The 17103-nt window shown below is 36.5% G+C and overlaps 4 protein-coding genes, 1 long non-coding RNA gene and 1 pseudogene across 9 annotated transcripts in view; 3 read left to right on the top strand and 3 right to left on the bottom strand.

Moving 5' to 3' along the window:
* LOC120282640 overlaps window positions 1-1945 on the bottom strand; it is a 4785-nt gene extending 2840 nt beyond the window's left edge. For 2 of the 5 annotated variants that reach the window (XR_005543008.1, XR_005543006.1), the window contains exon 1: window positions 125-1648. This is a non-coding gene — a long non-coding RNA (uncharacterized LOC120282640). Of the gene's footprint in view, window positions 1-124; window positions 1649-1931 lie in introns of those variants that run through there. The other 3 variants (XR_005543010.1, XR_005543009.1, XR_005543007.1) reach the window with 3 other exon arrangements.
* Window positions 1946-2703: 758 nt separating this feature from the next.
* LOC120282451 (protein ELF4-LIKE 3-like) lies at window positions 2704-4242 on the top strand. The gene is made up of 2 exons (XM_039289270.1): window positions 2704-2752; window positions 3760-4242. Exon 2 carries the CDS (start codon window positions 3781-3783, stop codon window positions 4108-4110), a length of 330 nt encoding a protein of 109 aa, XP_039145204.1. The 5' UTR covers window positions 2704-2752; window positions 3760-3780; the 3' UTR covers window positions 4111-4242.
* A 1091-nt stretch (window positions 4243-5333) lies between these two features.
* LOC120282680 (replication protein A 70 kDa DNA-binding subunit A-like) lies at window positions 5334-7741 on the top strand. The gene is given in 3 exon segments (XM_039289519.1): window positions 5334-5704; window positions 5930-6251; window positions 6253-7741. Coding segments are annotated over 3 exon segments (1896 nt in total). The 5' UTR covers window positions 5334-5444; the 3' UTR covers window positions 7567-7741.
* A 727-nt stretch (window positions 7742-8468) lies between these two features.
* Window positions 8469-9038, bottom strand: LOC120281800. The gene has a single exon (XM_039288492.1). The coding sequence runs from the start codon at window positions 8961-8963 to the stop codon at window positions 8601-8603; it is 363 nt and encodes a 120-aa protein (XP_039144426.1). The 5' UTR covers window positions 8964-9038; the 3' UTR covers window positions 8469-8600.
* Window positions 9039-9621: 583 nt separating this feature from the next.
* On the top strand, window positions 9622-11386 carry LOC120281799 (nodulin-26-like). The gene is made up of 5 exons (XM_039288491.1): window positions 9622-9868; window positions 9967-10185; window positions 10268-10471; window positions 10549-10610; window positions 10684-11386. Exons 1-5 carry the CDS (start codon window positions 9752-9754, stop codon window positions 10871-10873), a joined length of 792 nt encoding a protein of 263 aa, XP_039144425.1. The 5' UTR covers window positions 9622-9751; the 3' UTR covers window positions 10874-11386.
* Window positions 11387-11470: 84 nt separating this feature from the next.
* Window positions 11471-17086, bottom strand: LOC120282056 (annotated as a pseudogene).
* Window positions 17087-17103: the final 17 nt, after the last annotated feature.

Genomic DNA, 17103 nt, shown 5'->3' on the forward strand with positions numbered 1-17103 from the left:
CATGCTTCAAATAACCACACATGGGCTTCAACAGTATCATCTGAAAGCAAACCACAACCAAGCAACACTAATTGGCCATGATGGTTAACTCCAAGAAAATTAAAAAATAAGAGACAGTTCATACTTATCGGTCAAACAAGTAGTATCCACAAACAGGACATCACCAAAATATTGATACGCCGTCCTAGACCTGCCATCAGCCCAAAACACATTCTTTAAACAGCCATTACTATTCAAATCCATCAAATGAAAGAAATAGGAATTCCTTGTTTGCATGTCAACAACAAACCTACTGATAGCATCAATATCTCCTTTTTTGAGTCTCAGTTTCCTTACCCCTTCAATATTCTCTCGCCATACCTTCTCTCTGGAAGGTAAATTTTCCTGCTCACATGCTTGGGCAACTTCCTGGGATGAACTGCCATGTTGAATACTTTCCCCAACATTATCTCCAAAAAAACTTTCTCCTCTTCTTTGACGGATTGGACTGTGCTAGCAAGGGAGTAAGTTCGTGATTATGTTCATCTTTAAACTCCTTGACATGCACTAATCCATCAGCTCACTTGGCCAGTTTAATGCTTGCCTGGCAATCTGTTTTAACTACTGGTCTTGACAAATGAAAATAAGGTGTCTAGTACTAAGTCTTGCCACTCTTATTACAAGCAGCCATGATAATATGTCTGCATCGCCCATCCTTAAAGTAATTAGAATGTGCAATTCTCACACCAAATCCTCTGCCACGAGCATAGTCCTCATAAAATTCAATAGCTTCCTCAAATGATTTGAATGCAATTGTTTCCCGAGGTATACCCCTATCATCTCCAGTTCTTGCATGCACCAGGTCCGACACATTTTCAGCATTAGGAGAATCATCAACAAAACTTACTTCCTTGTCCCTGTTCAATGGCACATTTTCACAGATTTTGAAACCATCCTAGAAGCTTCCGATTGCTCATATCCTCTTGCTGTTTCACAAAAAGGTTCATAATCTTTTTCGGCAAGGGGTGACTTATCCGTGGATATCACATCCACTTGCTCACACATAGAAATACAAGAGCACCAAATCAAATTCTGCAATAAAACACAGAAATGCATCATCTTATTCTTTTATAAAAAAGGCGCCTCATCCTTATTCAACAAGAGATAACACATAGACAGAGATCATATTCATTTGCTCATACACTGAACTTATCATTGATAAATTTCACAATTTCTTTTAAAACAAGAAAGACACATAAGTTCTGCTACAAATAAAAGAAATGGATATAGTGAAGGATATATCACAGGCATACCATTACTAACTTTACCAGAATATTGTAGGATTTTACACTCTGCTATTGATTAAATTAACATAATGGACCTTAGATCAGTAGTATTCCTAAGATAACATAAAATCCAGGGACTCAGAGCTAGATACAACATATACTTAAAACTAGAAAACATTAAACTTAATACATCTTTCACTCGATTCCCTTTCCTTAAAGCCCCGAAAAACTTATCAGGATAAACCCAAATCACAATTGAATACACTACAAAAACAATCTAGCTGAATGCAGCACCAAATAGGAAATTAATTACCATCTTAAGGGAAATAGAAAGCTCTATTAGCATCAAACTCAGTGGCATAACATTATGGATGACCCAAAAAAAAAAATGAAAGCTTAATACCAAATCCTAAAAATACAATAAAAAATCGAGACTTTCTTCTCTAAAAATAAAAAAGAGAACGAAATTTCCATCACTTTCCACTTAGATCGTTCCAAAACAGTAAAAATTCCGCCTTTATCGAACAAAATTGCTTCAAAAAATTTTAGCTAAAATGAACAGAATATCAGAACTGCATGTGACTCTGGATTTAGAAATCGAATGCAAATGGAAAAAATAAAATAAAAAATAAAAAATTCAAGAACAAAGAGAGGTTGGATGAGTACCGAGAAGAAGCCGGGGTGGTTTGGGATTCGATCGACCGAAGGTCGTATCAGTCTCAAGGCTTTCTTTGTTATGGGCCTGGGAAATTGGGCTCCAAACCCAATTCTAACTGGGCCTCAAAAAACTCCAGCCCAATTAGTTCTTAGAAAATTTTTAACATAATGATGTTGTGTTTATTGATTTATATATATATATATATTGCCACATAATGCTTCATTAATCATTGGAGTAAAACTTATTCATACTATTTCTATTGCAATTTTAGTGTTCTTTATTGACATAAATATATAAATGAGGTTGGAAGCACATAGTAAATTTTATTTTATTTTTTTGAAGCAAACCTTGCTTTGGGTTGGGATAAGTCATATGTAAACAATTTTTTTTTTTAGTAATAAATAATTAGAATTTTTGCTTACAAAGTTCCATTATTTTAAAAAAAGAAAAATACTAGAAAGTGAATGAAATATGCATCTTCGTATTATTTTTTCCACCCTCCCCTGTTTCCTCTGTTTCCACTCTCTTTCTCTTGTAACTCACGTTTTTCTATAATGAACATAGTGTATCCATTTTTGAAAAAAAAATATTTAAAATTAAAATTATATATATATAATTCCCTAGAAAAGAGATTTATCTTTTTGTCCGCATAAATGAATAAAAAAATTAAAATTTATTACTTCATTGATCCATCACAACAGTAAGAAATACCAAACTTGGAAGCAAGAGAATTTAAATCCAGTTGGAAGTTAATTAGTGGCAAGTCTTGCTTTACTTCCTTATTTCTCTTGCACTTATCTCTGCTTCTCTTCACCACCAGATTTCCAAGGTATGGCTCTCTCAAACAGAAAAAATCTGCTTTTTCTTGCTATTTTTCATTCTAAAAATCATAATTTGTTAAAAAAAAACTAATTCTTGATTACTATTAAACCATCAACTTAATCAAACTTTGATCTTTATGTATTATGTACTTTCTAATCAGTGTCTTTCTCTCCCAACTTTTGTTGTTTATCACTAATAATATTTTTATTAGGCCTTTTTTTTATAGAAACAATGTGAGTTTCTGTTCATCTGAGTTCATTCCTATTTATTTCAATTGTTTTTGTCCTGTTTTTCTCTTTCTAGCTTTCAGATTTCTACTTCTCCCATTTAAAGCAACCCACCTGCAAAGTTTCTGCTGCATCTGAGCATGTGGTCTTCCAATTAAGTTCTACCAATTTAAGAATTCAAGTCTTGCTATTTTAATCTTGAAAATACTTTTCATTTCTGGGGAAATTTTGCAATTTACTTTTTGTCCCAGTAATTTACGTTCATTGAATAGTTTTTCCAGTGAATGTCTGTGTGTTTGCTTTTGGTTTTCTGAAAGAAAGCTTCAATAAAAGTTTTTGAAAAAAAGAAAACTTTATGAAATTGGAAATCTGGTTGATATTGCTTTATGACATAAGACCAACTTGTTTGTCCTCTGTTACCTTATTTGTAAAAGAGAGGCAATGGATGTCATGATTTCTCTGCAGTGTTTGTCTCTCATTCTTCCTTTCCTAGAGCCAAAAAACTAACTCTATAGATTCCTCTCTTTTCTCTCACTCTCCTCTTTCTTCTACGGTTTTCTCACCTGCTCCATTGTTTCATGAGCTTTTTCCATTAGCTTTTTTGCAACTTGAGGTGATGGGCATGGCATCCTTTTCTTTATCTTAGCTTTCATACATTCTGCATTTCTCTGTTTACTTCATAACTTTGGCAAACTCCACAACAAAGATCCTATATTCTCTCTCTTTGTTTCCAGTTTTCTTCTTTCAAGTGATTGTTTTGATTCAAGTACTTGTTTTGACTACACAGTGGCAGGAAAGCAAAGGAGGGATGATGGAAGGCAATGTCAATGGCAACGGCAATGGCAATGGCACCAAAGTGGATAACCAGATCCTGCAAACATACCACAAGAGCTTTGTTCAAGTTCAAAGCATTTTGGACCAGAACAGACTACTTATCAATGAGATCAACCAGAACCAGGATTCCAGAATCCCAGACAACCTTTCTCGCAACGTTGAATTGATCAAAGAGCTCAACAACAATGTCTGGAGAGTCTTTGATCTTTATGCTGATATTTCAAGCTCTTTCATCAACTCCATGGATGCTTCTCCAGAAGGATCAAATGGCAAGGCTACTCAGAAGAGAATTAGGCCTCATTAGAATCTCAAACTCAAATGTTTTTTTTTTTACAATTGCCTTGTTGCTTTTATTCTTGCTTTTATTCTAGTAGTATCTCTCTGTGTTTTCTTTTCATGTTTGAAAGTTTCAAACTATGCTCTTCTGAGTTCTTCTTCTCTGTTGTTCTTTACTGTGTTTCTGCAAGTCTGAATCCACACCATGGATATATATTTTTCTTTTTTTCTTTTTATTTTTTAAAAAGGATTTCAATCACAATGCTCAAAAGAGCAGAATCAGAGATAAGAGCAGGATGAACTTTTTGACCACTTTGGGCTTCTTGTGGCCAATGTAAAAGTACCTTGTGCATGCTCTGTATTAAACAAATGAATGGTGGGAATAGAGAAAGCACAAGTTTAGGGGTAGTCCCACACAAATAGAATCAAGTACTGAGGTAATGCCTAACAGCTAGTGTTGGGTGCTCTAGCCTTTTGCCATGTGTGTGGTGAGTAACACTACTTGCAGTTCATTTGTGACACATTCAAATGAGGTGTTAAACAGTTACATTCACTCTGTTTTACTTTTTGTTACTTAATTTGTGAAAATTTTATAAAAAGAAACAACGAGGTTTATAAATCATTCTCCGGAGTTCAGGGAACTCCGGAGACTCTAATAAGTGACCAAGAAAATAAGATTGGAAAGATGTACTACGAAAGCCAAAAGCAATTTGGAGTTCTTAAGACACATACAGTTTTAAGCGAAGAACAATCAACTGAGTAGAGAGTGAGGTTTTTAGTCTTACCTACATTCTAATATTGTGAATCAGGGCCTGTGTGTTCTTTTATCATTATTCTTTTGTTGATTATTATTATTTTTTATATTGTATTTTGTCAATCTCCATCATTAATGGCATGTTACTATTTTTTTTAAGTTTCAATGCACATGATTTATTCAATTTTTTTTAAAAAAATAAATAATAATTCTCCCATTTTCATTAGCATGTGAATCGTGGTTTCACCTTAAAAAACCGAATTTATATATAAAAAAAAAATTGTCACTTTTTCATTGTAAAAAAAAATATTGGGAAAAAAAGCATGTTCATGTTTGAATTAATTAAATGTAATTTTATAAATTGATTGGACTAAGATATAAATCTTTCCGTTGAACTAATCAGGAGGACACATATCACGAGGCACTTGGTCAAACTCCGGCATGGCGGTGACTGTTATATTAACCAACGACCTTTTCCTGTTTGGTGGTTATCAGCGAGCTCGAATGCCCAAATTCTAGGTTTTTGCAAACCCTAATGTCTCACATTTTAATCGAAACATAAGGAATATTTCTCAAATTCTATGTTTTGATTTGCGGATTTGGGTGGAATGGCGCCGACGCTGACTGCGGGAGCGATATCGGCGGTGGAAGCGGGGGATTTGGAGCTGAGGCCGGTGGTGCAGGTGGTGGAGGTGAAGCCTATTCAGAGCACGCAGGAGAGGTACCGGGTCGTCTTCTCGGATGGTGCCGCAACGGGGCAGGTGATGCTGGCGACGCAGCTTAATGGATTGGTGAAGGACGGCAAGCTGCGGAGAGGCTCGGTTGTCCAGCTCTTGGAGTACATCGCCAGCACCATCCAGAGCCGCAGGTTTGTAGACGATGAAATCTTGTTCTCTTTCGAACAACAATGAAAAAAAAATGCTACTGTTTTTTTAGCAATTACTCACTGTTTAGAAAATTAGGAGCTTTTGGTTTTTTTCATTGATTTTTTACTTATAGGACTTGTTTCATGAATAAGCTTTAATGGAATCAATTTGAAAGATATAGTGAAAGCTGCTTCGTTTCAGTGATTCTGGTTTTTATTGTCCTTCAGGATCATTGTTGTTCTTAACATGGAAATTCTAATCATGGAGTGTGAAATTATTGGCAATCCAAAGCTGTCTGCTAATTTGATATCTCAAAAGGTCTTATCTTCTGATAATTCTGGATATCCAAGAGCTCAATCAATCAATGGGGCTTCCGGTTCTGTTAGAAATAACCAGAATTCCATGATAAATGGTAAGAATGCCCCGACTTTTAATCCAACAGCACAACCTTCTTACAAGCCTCCTCCTAGTTACAAGAACCATGGAGCCATTATGAAAAATGAGGCTCCTCCACGAATAATCCCGATATCGGCCTTGAATCCTTATCAAGGGACGTTGGGCTATCAAAGCGAGGGTGACTGCAAAAGGTGATCTTAGGCGTTATAACAATGCGAAGGGAGATGGGAAAGTCTTCTCATTTGATCTTCTTGATTCTGATGGAGGGGAGATTCGGGCTACATGTTTCAATTCTGTTGTTGATAGGTTCTATGATGTTGTTGAGGCTGGTAAAGTGTTTATGATATCAAAGGGGAGTTTGAAACCTGCACAAAAGAATTTCAATCACCTCAACAATCAATGGGAGATATTCTTGGAGGCAACCTCTGTTGTGGAACTGTGTCAAGATGAAGACAATTCCATACCAACACAACAGTTCAATTTCAAACTGATCAGTGATGTTGAGAATGTGGAGAACAACTCAATTGTCGACATAATTGGTATTGTGGTGTCTGTTAACCCATCGGTGACCATATTGAGGAAGAATGGCATGGAGACTCAGAGGAGGATTTTGAATTTGAAGGATGCTTCAGGTCGAAGTGTTGAGGTGACACTATGGGGTGAGTTTTGTAATAGGGAAGGTAGAGAACTACAAGAAATGTTTGATTCCAGCGCTTTTCCTGTTTTAGCTGTCAAGGCAGGAAAGGTTAATGACTTTAGTGGCAAGTCAGTTGGGACAATTTCTTCAACGCAACTCTTTATAAATCCAAATATTGCTGAAGCTCAGAACTTGAGAGATTGGTTTGATAGAGAGGGAAAGACTGCCACTTCCCTGTCTATATCCAACGATGTCATGCCAGGTTTTCATAGGAATGAGGTACGGAAAACAGTGGCACAGATCAAAGATGAGGGACTCGGAAGAGGAGATAAACCTGACTGGATCACCATCAAAGCTACTATATCATTTATAAAGACAGACAATTTCTGTTATACTGCTTGCCCTTTGATGATTGGGGATCGAAAATGTAGTAAGAAAGTGACAAAGCAGGGAAATGGGAGATGGTGCTGTGATAGGTGTGATAGGGAACTTGAAGAATGTGATTATCGGTATCTTCTTCAGGCACAGGTGCAAGACCACACGGGGGTGACATGGGTGACAGCCTTCCAGGAGTCTGGAGAAGAGATCCTTGGTTGCTCTGCAAAGGAGTTGAACACTATTAAGTATGAAGTGCAAGATGATAGTAGATTCGGGGAGATCATTCGATGCTGTTTGTTCGAGGAATACATACTGAAGTTAAAAGTCAAGGAAGAACTGTATGGAGATGAGCAGAAAGTGAAAATCAGTGTTGTTAAGGCAGAGAAAGTTAATCCCTCCCTTGAGAGCAGATACCTACTTGACCAGATTTCTAAGATTTCTGTGTCAATGTGAGAGTTCATCTGTTCAGACAGATTATAGGCTGATAGTTGTAAAGAGATGACACCAGAATTTGCAAAAAAAATATAGGCTTGAGCCCTACAATTGGACCTTTGAGGAATTTTATCTCAAGTTCACAGAGGATGAATTGAAGTTCTATATGAACAATATTAATGTTTCTTTTTCATGAGTTGTAACATAATTCTTTGAGATTCATTTAGATCTTTGTCTTCGAGTTAATAAAATTGAATTTGAATTTCACTTTCTAGTGTTTGAGCTATGGATCTTTTATGTTAAATGTTTTGGCGAATTAGCTCTCCATATGCTTTGAGTAACAGAGGTTTGAAGTATGCATACAAATATACTGGGATATTTTCATAGCCCTTAAGCCACTAATCAACAATCAAAATCATACATATAAAATGGAATAAATCTTTGCCTAGATAATATGAACAAACTAGTAGAAAGTACTTTCTACAAGCAAACCATAAAAGTATAGGTGCATCCCTAAATTAGACATAGATTAAATCTTTAATATATTTGGCACTGCGTTGTTATTAATAGATGAAGTATCTACAAACATTCAATTTTTGCCATCAGTGCCATCTTAATGCACCCCCACCAAAACCAGTAAAAGATTCCAGAAGATTTTGGATGAAATTCTTCTGAGAGTCTTCCAATTGTTGGGGAGATTTAAAGCTTTTCTCTTCCCTCGTAATTATTATGGACAATTTGAGAATGAATCAACTGTATCACTACTGACAGGATCTTACTTGTGTTCATGAGTTAATCTTACTTGTGTTCATCCTCTTCTTTTAACTAATTTATTCCAATATGATTATCTATTAAGCTTCATTGCATTTTTAACTTAAACCGGGCTGCATAACTCCTACACTAGAAGAAAATTTTTGAACAGGTTGAAACTAAAAAAGTTTAGAGACTGGTAAGAAATTAAAAAGCTGAATTACAAATAAACTTGACATGAAGATCAAACAACATCAAGAGAAATAGAGATATATATATATATATACTGAAGACTTGATGATGTTTCAGCTCCTCTTGACAGGATCAAAATTTGCTACACCAATGACTGCACCAAGGATTGCAGTTAGTACAACACCACCAGCAGCAATACTCAGCAGGAAATTCTTGAGTGATGGAGAAATCCCTGGTTGCGCCGCCTCTGCCACCTCCGGCACCAGCAGCGCTGCAGCCAGAGCAGCAGCAGTCAATCCAGCAACCACCTGTTCCTTCCCTATCGATGAGGCTGATGCCCGGACAACAAGACGGTTACTTCCTACACCTTTCTGCTGTGTGCTAGCTCTCATCTGATTGAAGACAAGGGGCTTGCGCAGTCCGGCCGAAGGCAAGGACATCAATGACATAGTGACTGCTCCCTGAGCCAATGCCATTGCCAAGAAACAAGTGCTTGCTACTTCTCTCTCTGTGTGCTCTGTTGAATTGAGTGAGTTAGAGGTTGTGTTTGTTTGATAGGTTGATGAAGAGGTTGGGTTTGTGGTGCCATGTCAGCATGTTGATCCTACGTGGAGGTGTCTGGTTCCTGCAATTGAAGATAGGCTTATCTACTTATCTACAACCTCACTGTGTAAGGATAGCCACAAGTCTTGCAACCTTAAGACTTGTAATTCTCAAACAATATAGATTGCAAATGTTTGGACATTAATTGGCTGCAATGATGGGAAATTTTAGATTGTCCACATACATGAAATGAATTCCCAATGATCTGTGTTCTCATGCAATTCATTTTTGCAAAGATAACAGGGAGAAAGGAATGAAAGAAGAGTCACAAGACTTAAAGTAGGCATTCATCAACCATTCTTTATAACATCATTAAAAAAAAATTTTGCTTTTTGAATGGACATAGGAATTATCTATTAATAAACCAAAAAGAACATTACTCAAAGAAAACTACTACTTTTAATTTCATGTGGGATATTCGTTTTGGCCGGCTACAGCGTAAAAGAAAGGAACAAACAATACACAAATCAACAGCAATTTCATGCTTTTCAAGAAGAATTTCTAAAAAGAATCTTCTTTGTTTGAACGGGTAAAGAAATTGGCTTCAGATGTAAAAAGAGTTGCAAAAACTTCAGCAAGTATATGACAAGAAGAACAAGCACTCATGTTATAAGATGGAACAAAGACTCCATGTTTGCAGTGGTCTGCAGTGTGTATCAAGATGTCTAGTGTAGTACCTTCTACTCCTGAAGTCTCTCCAAAGTCTGTCATGGCAGACTTGGAATTAGGAAAACTCACAGAAATGAAAACACAGGGCTCTCCATCCATATGGCAAAAGGCATACACCTCTAAAGATTTTTTCTCTCTGATTCTAATGTTCTCTGTATTAAATTTCTCATATTTATTTATTTATTTCAATGAACTAATTAAGGACAGGCAATAGCAGAGTTTCTAGGAACATACATTCTGATATTCATAGGATGTGGATCAGCATTCATTGATCAACAGAACAACATAACCATAGTAGGCATAGCACTGGCTTGGGGAGTGGTCATCACTGCCATGGTCTACACCTTCGGTCACATCTCCGGTGCTCATCTCAACCCCGCCGTCACTCTTGCTTTCGCCTCCGGCCTTGGATTCCCATTCAAACAAGTATTAATTCTGCACTAACTATATACGAAACTTCATCAGAAACATGTTTGTTTGACATTGTTAATTTTCTCTTCATTTTCAGATTCCTGTCTATGTGATATCTCAATTCCTTGGTGCCATACTTTCAAGCATAAGTTTGAGAGCTTTGTTCAAAGAAACCAGTCCTGGTGTAATGCTAACACTCCCAAATTCCTTGCAGAATGATCTCACCGTCATTGCATGGGAGATCATCATATCATTCATCTTAATGCTTGTCATCTGCAGCGCAGCCACCGATCACCGGGCGGTACATAAAATTCACTAAAGTTTCACTAAAATCTTTCAGCTTTACCTTCAAAACAAGATTTTTATTTTTTACTGCAGCCAAAAGAGCTTTGTGGTGTTGCAATAGGAGCAGCCATATTCATCAATGTCCTCATTGCAGGGTAAAAATTCCAGTTTCTAACTTTGAACTTAATTAAATAAACATTGAAAATTTGAAACTCTCTAAATTTACAGGAAAGTGACTGGAGCTTCCATGAATCCTGCAAGGAGTTTAGGACCAGCCATTGCTGCAAAGAACTACAACAAGCTTTGGATGTACATTGTTGCACCAACAATTGGCACAATTACTGCATCCTCAGTCTACAAACTCCTCACTCTGTCTCCAGAAACCATAAACAGGATTGGAAACAAACAACAAACTTAAGTCTTTCTTGCATAAATAGCATTAATATTTAAAGATGAACAATAAATCAATTCAACAAAGATGAATTATTTGTCTTTTATCACTCCATGAAATCAAACAGTCAGTCAAATTAGTAACCAGCATTCCAAGAAGAAACGAGCGAGAGAAGTTTTTAAAAAAGAAAAAACCCATGGAAATTAATCATGAGAGTACGTTAGAGCCACGTCGGCATTGCATGCACCATGAAAATATAGAAACGATCTCCATCGTCCACGTCCTCAAGTAGTACTTCAATGGTCTTCTCAAGAACATGCCTTCCTTCATTGATTCATAGTCAACGTCTTTCATAGTTGACGCCCGCCATTGCCAGAGCTTCAAGAGAAGCAGCCATGACTTCCAAGAATGCTGCCAAATGAAGGGGTTGGTGGTTCTAGAATTATTTTTTAGGGTTTTAGATAATAACTGCCTGAGTGTTTGTTTAAATTGGTATGTCTGTTATTATTTATCTGTTTTCATAAATTTTTAAATATATTTTCACATCAAATAAAATATTTACTTTTACATGGATGGAATACACTTCATTTATCAAGTTCGTCTGCATGAAATATATTCATCAAATTCAAACAACTCTGTTTATCTTCTGTAATTCATCACAAGAAGAAAAGGAAAAGATTAACAACATGATACACACTACAAAACGTTAGATGTATTTTCAATTAAAAGCACCACTCTGACAGAAATTGATCATATCACATACATGAAAATTTAAAACAAAAAACAAAAACAAAATGCATTGTGAGGTTTAAGGTCATCTTCCACCAGAGAGTTCAATGGCTTCTTGATTGTGTACAGAGTCATCGCCCCAATCGAACCTCCGGAACTGCATTCTCTCGTATTCTTGCCTCCGGTTGACTTCAACTTGCTGCCACTCTTCCCATTTCTCAGCCAGTCCTTCACCTTCCAGCATTCGAACAACCTCTGACATCGAAGGCCGTTCTTCTGGAGACGCTTGTGTGCAAAGAAGTGCAACTTGGATCATCATTTCGACCTCCTCACAATCATATTCCTTCTTCAGGTTGCAATCTACAATTGCATCTAGTTTTTTCTCCCTTTGCAACTTCTTCACCTTCCAGAACAGAATTATGTGATTTAATAACAAAAGACTTTAGTTTGTCATGTCAGATACAAGCTACAAATTCAAAATTTCACTTTTTAAAAGAATAATTTCAGGCATGCAAAAAAAGAAAGTTAGAACTAAGCTTACATGGTCTAGCAATAAAACATCGTCTTCGTCCTCTAAGCGGGAAAAATCTATTGCTCGCTGTCCTGTAACAAGCTCTAGAAGCATAATCCCATAGCCAAAAACATCAGTCCTCTCTGATGACTTACCAGTGGACAAATATTCTGGTGCTATATGCCCCATCGTACCACGGACTTGAGTTGTAACAGAGGTCTTCCTTACATCAACCAATTTTGCCAAGCCAAAGTCCCCGACAACGGCCTCAAAGGCCTCATCAAGCAAGACATTTGCGGCCTTTACATCACGGTGAATAATCTTGGGATTGCAATGTTCATGAAGATACTCCAATCCACGAGCGGTGCCTAAAGCCACTCGTTTTCTAGAAGGCCAATCCAACACTGGCTCTCCAGGCTTAAATTCTGCACTTATCCCAGTATTGGAAAACTTCATTTGGTAACAAAAGAAAAGGTGACAATAACAAGGATAGAGTAATTCAGCAAAATTGGGAATTGGCACATAAAATCAACAATCTCTGAAATACGTTAACAACCACAAACATATAAAAGCAAACAGCATTAAGGCGTATGTCTCAGAAACATAGGAAAGCATATAATTCAAGCTCCTATAATAAGATTACCAGAGTGAATGACAGTATAGTCATCAAATTTGGCTTATGGTTCTGAAATTCAATAAGTAACAAGGCAATGCAAATAGCAAACAAAATCAGTATTCACTGTGAATTGAGAATTATCTTCATCATAAATATCATAAAGCATGTAACTATAAAGAAGCTATGATTGGAGCATCTTTGAAAGGACCGATACCTCGTAAGCGGTAGGCAACACTCAGATTTTGCATGTAGGGATAAACGAGAAGTCTTTCGGTAGGTGTTGTACAAAATCCAATTAACCTTAATAGGTTTCTGTGAACAGCAACGCTGATCAACTCAACTTCACGTAGGAAAGCAGCTTCCCCACCAGGACTTTCATAATCAGTGAGCCTCTTTACTGCAATCTTTGTATTATCTGACAGCACTCCTTTATATACCTTACCAAAGCCGCCTTGACCAAGGACATTTTTCTCACTGAAGCCGTCTGTAGCAACTTGTAATTCTCGCCAAGGAAATCTTTTCAATTGTCCATATGCAATTCGGCGATCATCATCACCTTAGTATCAAGCACAATGAGAAACCCATAATAAACTACATCGCCTCTAGGAGAAACTAATTTTGTCATACAAATGATCAAATAGAGGCATTGCTTAACATCTAATAGACAGATTTACATAGTCCATAATACTAAACATATATCATAGAAGAGAAGCAGGAAAAGAGAAACAGTATGGAACTATAGGACTGAAAAAATGAAATTCAATCAAACAGAGGCCACAGAATCTGGATGCTACAACAAATAAGAGTGCAAAGGTAATGAGCGTGTCTCTGGTGCTATCTAGCCTGAAGGGGCATACTGCAAATACTTCTACTCCATAAGCCGGATTGGTTAACTATTGTGTATTTTGTAATCTCTTAGGTTCTAGAAAAAGCAGACCTTTTTCTATTGACATAGTGGCTAAGAGTTAAAATTTTTTTTTAAAAAAAATGACACCAACATTGAGAAAACAAAACAGGGGGAAAAAAGGAAAACAAAAACAAAAAGAAAAAAAGTTCTGGTTATTACTGAAAGAGACTTTGATAGAGATCACAACTAACAATACACCCTTTCCTGCCCTTACAGAACCAAAACATTGAAGCAAGGGAAAACATGAAATAAAGACTTCCGGAAATCCTCAGTGAAGCAAATCATTTAATGTGTTTTTGCATCCAAATAGTAAGCTTGAAGTACCTGTCAGGAAAGATAGAAAGAAGTTATACCAAAATTGGAATTGGAGTCAAGTGTGGGAAGGGACGACAGTTTGTCTGCGTCAAGCATTGATGACAAAAGAATTACTTAATTGAACAAAAAGGAAAACTGACCTGGAACATCAACAAATACTTCACGCTTTGTAACCTTTTCTCCTATGCTTGCAGAAAAGAAACAGAATCCCCAGAATGATGAGAGCAATAACACCTCCAATACTTCCAACCACCACCCCAACCTTTGAACTATGGGACCCTCCTGTGAGACGGATTCAATGAAAATATTAGGTGGGATGTATACAAACGTAAGTACTATATATATATATATATATATATTTTAGCTACAAATGGTTGATTTCATCAAGTCAGTAGATATAAGGCAGAAGCTTGCCTAATGGAGAAATGCTGGACGCACAAGGAAATGGGAAGCCTATCCCACAAGCAAGATGGTTTCCGGTGAAACTGAACCAAATAACAAAATCAGAAATTAATCTAGGCATGTGTTTAAAATCTCAATGACATTTTTTCCATTCTATAACATTTATGGTTTTTATAAATCTACTTCCAGATTTGATATAGATTTAACCACTTACTTGTATCTGGCGACTTTAAATAGTTTATTGGGTATCTGACCCTCAAGATCATTATATGCTAGACGACTGCCAATAGATGTCAAATCAGGTGTCAAATTTCAATTGGAAGCCATGATCAAAAACTACACACATTGGTATTGCCAAAACTACCTACAAGCTGCCTTTTTAGCAAAACTATATCACATGTTTCTCAAGATACTTACATGTCATTTAGGTTTTCAAGATTTGAAAGTGAATCGGGAATGGTTCCACTTAGATTATTTTCGCTCAAAATCCTGCTTATGTTTACAAAATACAACTTTAAGCAAGGGAAGTACCAAAGTTACAATAGACTATTCTACATCGCTCAATGATGGCAGCACTTACAAAGTTTGAAGCTTGGTGAGCTTGCCAAGAGAAGATGGTATTCCTCCGGTCAGAAGATTATTGTCCAAGAATAAGCTAGTCAGACTTGATAAATTTCCAAACTGTGGAGGAATTTCACCAGTTATCCTATTGCCTGGCAATGACCTGCAGGATCAATGGAGGGAAAACTAGTGAACAACTAGGAAGGAAAAAAAACTTATTTGAATGCCTAAGAAGACAACGATAACTAGTAACCACCAGAAATTCAACAAGACCAGCAAGTCTTCCCAAGCACAACTTGGAGTCCTGATGGTTAGATTTCAATGGATTTCAAATATTTCATTAAAAAAAAGGATAGATGCATAAATGGAATAAGGGGAGTATGAAGCTAAAATAAGACTCTGCAAAGATATGACATGCATAAAAAAGAATACCAATGTATTGAAGCTGTTCAAATTTTGGTGGAAGATTTTAACTCACAGGACAGTAAGATATGTCAACTCTCCAATTCTTGGTGACAGGGTCCCATTGAATCCCATAGAAGGCAGTGTCCTGCAGAAAATGCACATAGCAAATAGAGATGGCACTGGGCAGACGAAGCAACAGATCTGTCCTAAGAAGTTGGATACTCATTAGATGCATCAATCAATAACTTACACTTGAATGACCTTGCTTCCATCACATATAACATTATTCCAAGTGCATGGACTAACTTGATTTTGATTCCAATCAGGTAGTTGATTACCAAATGCATTCAGTTTAACTTTCATATCATACAATACATCTCCTGAAAAGCAAAGCAGCATAGCAATTAGAATAAATACTTCACACGGAAAAGCTATGGCAATAAGAATTGAAAAGAATTTTATAGAGCAGCCATACTCACATCGCTTTGCATTAACAGTTAGTATCATAAAGTCCATTGGTCCAACCAAACATAAGGAAAGGAAATACTAAACTTGAGATCCGGGATACCAATTTTAAACAACAGTACCAACTTGATAGTTTAAGGAAAAGAATCACTAATTATGCAGAGACATCAAATATAGGCTAGAGGTTAGCGTTCCAAGTCTCAGAGTATTGAACTGCTTTCATGCAGTACCACCAAACAGTGGTCATTAAAATGGAACATACAGCATATCTAAGGTTAGAAATTTGAGATATGAGCCAATAACTGAGCCATGAATACACAAGTTTCTATTCAAGTTTTTATTTTTTTTTAAACAATTAAAAAATAAACAAAAAAAAATATGAGAAGGTGAAAGTAACTACCTTGGCGGTCTGATGCAGCAGAAGAATACAGAGAAGCCAACACGAACAACAAAAATTTGAAATCCATTGTTCTCGGGATTTTTTTTTAAAAAAAATAAACTACTCAATCACAGGTTCAATGATGAATAAGCGTCATCCTGCAGGCAATCATTCTAAGGTCAACAGAAATCACAAATTCCAAGAAAAACAAGAAATTAAAAAGTAAAAAATGTGGCAGAGCTGAACATAAGCAAAACCTCAAAGAAATAATTCATAATCAAGGCCACTGCTGGAAAACAGACTAAAACAAATCTGGACGCATACACTAATATAAAAGAACAAACTGCAACCAAGCAAGTAATAGAACAACTAAACAAATCTTCGCCCAATTTTGTTCCGTCAAAATAGAAAATTAGTTCAAAAAGCTTCTGGATTTCCAAACTCCTGTTTTATTCACCTCAAATATAACAAACTTTTCCCCACCTCAAAAAGACAACAAAAAAAGTCGAAAAAGGAAAGATCTTTTCGCAATTTCCATAAACCATCACCATTCAATTCCGAACCCAAAAGATAGCAACTTTCCTAAGATTTTAACTTGTTACTTTCTTCAGATTCCACCACCAAAACCTAATCAATCAAATTAAATGCTACCAAAACGAATTACAAAAACAGAAGCATCTCTGACTTCCAATTTCAACATAAAAAACCAAACTTTTAGATCAAAAACCACAGACAAGAGAACCCTTTCATCAGTAAACACAGAGAGCATAAGAGACCACAAGATCCACAAAAGAGAGAGAGAGAGAGAGAGAGAGAAAGGGATAGGACCTGAGGATTGGAAAGACGACGCCGGAGAGCTTTTGGATTGAGAGATTCCCGAAAGGGAACTGAGGAAAAGAAGCGAGCCAACCAAGAGAAACAACAATGGCAGTAATCATTGTCACTATTAAAGAATCTATTAATATCA

This window comes from Dioscorea cayenensis, chromosome 18 (assembly GCF_009730915.1).
Source record: "Dioscorea cayenensis subsp. rotundata cultivar TDr96_F1 chromosome 18, TDr96_F1_v2_PseudoChromosome.rev07_lg8_w22 25.fasta, whole genome shotgun sequence".
Lineage (NCBI taxonomy): Eukaryota > Viridiplantae > Streptophyta > Magnoliopsida > Dioscoreales > Dioscoreaceae > Dioscorea > Dioscorea cayenensis.

What these genes read in the sequence shown, in the direction of transcription:
- LOC120282451 (XM_039289270.1), top strand. Translation starts at nt 3,781, where the DNA reads ATGATGGAAGGCAATGTCAATGGCAACGGCAATGGCAATGGCACCAAA.
- LOC120281800 (XM_039288492.1), bottom strand. Translation starts at nt 8,963, where the DNA reads ATGGCATTGGCTCAGGGAGCAGTCACTATGTCATTGATGTCCTTGCCT.
- LOC120281799 (XM_039288491.1), top strand. Translation starts at nt 9,752, where the DNA reads ATGTCTAGTGTAGTACCTTCTACTCCTGAAGTCTCTCCAAAGTCTGTC. An exon ending in CTCCATCCATATGGCAAAAG is followed by an intron (nt 9,869 to 9,966) that starts GCATACACCTCT and finishes AATTAAGGACAG; the next exon opens with GCAATAGCAGAGTTTCTAGG. An exon ending in TTGGATTCCCATTCAAACAA is followed by an intron (nt 10,186 to 10,267) that starts GTATTAATTCTG and finishes CTTCATTTTCAG; the next exon opens with ATTCCTGTCTATGTGATATC.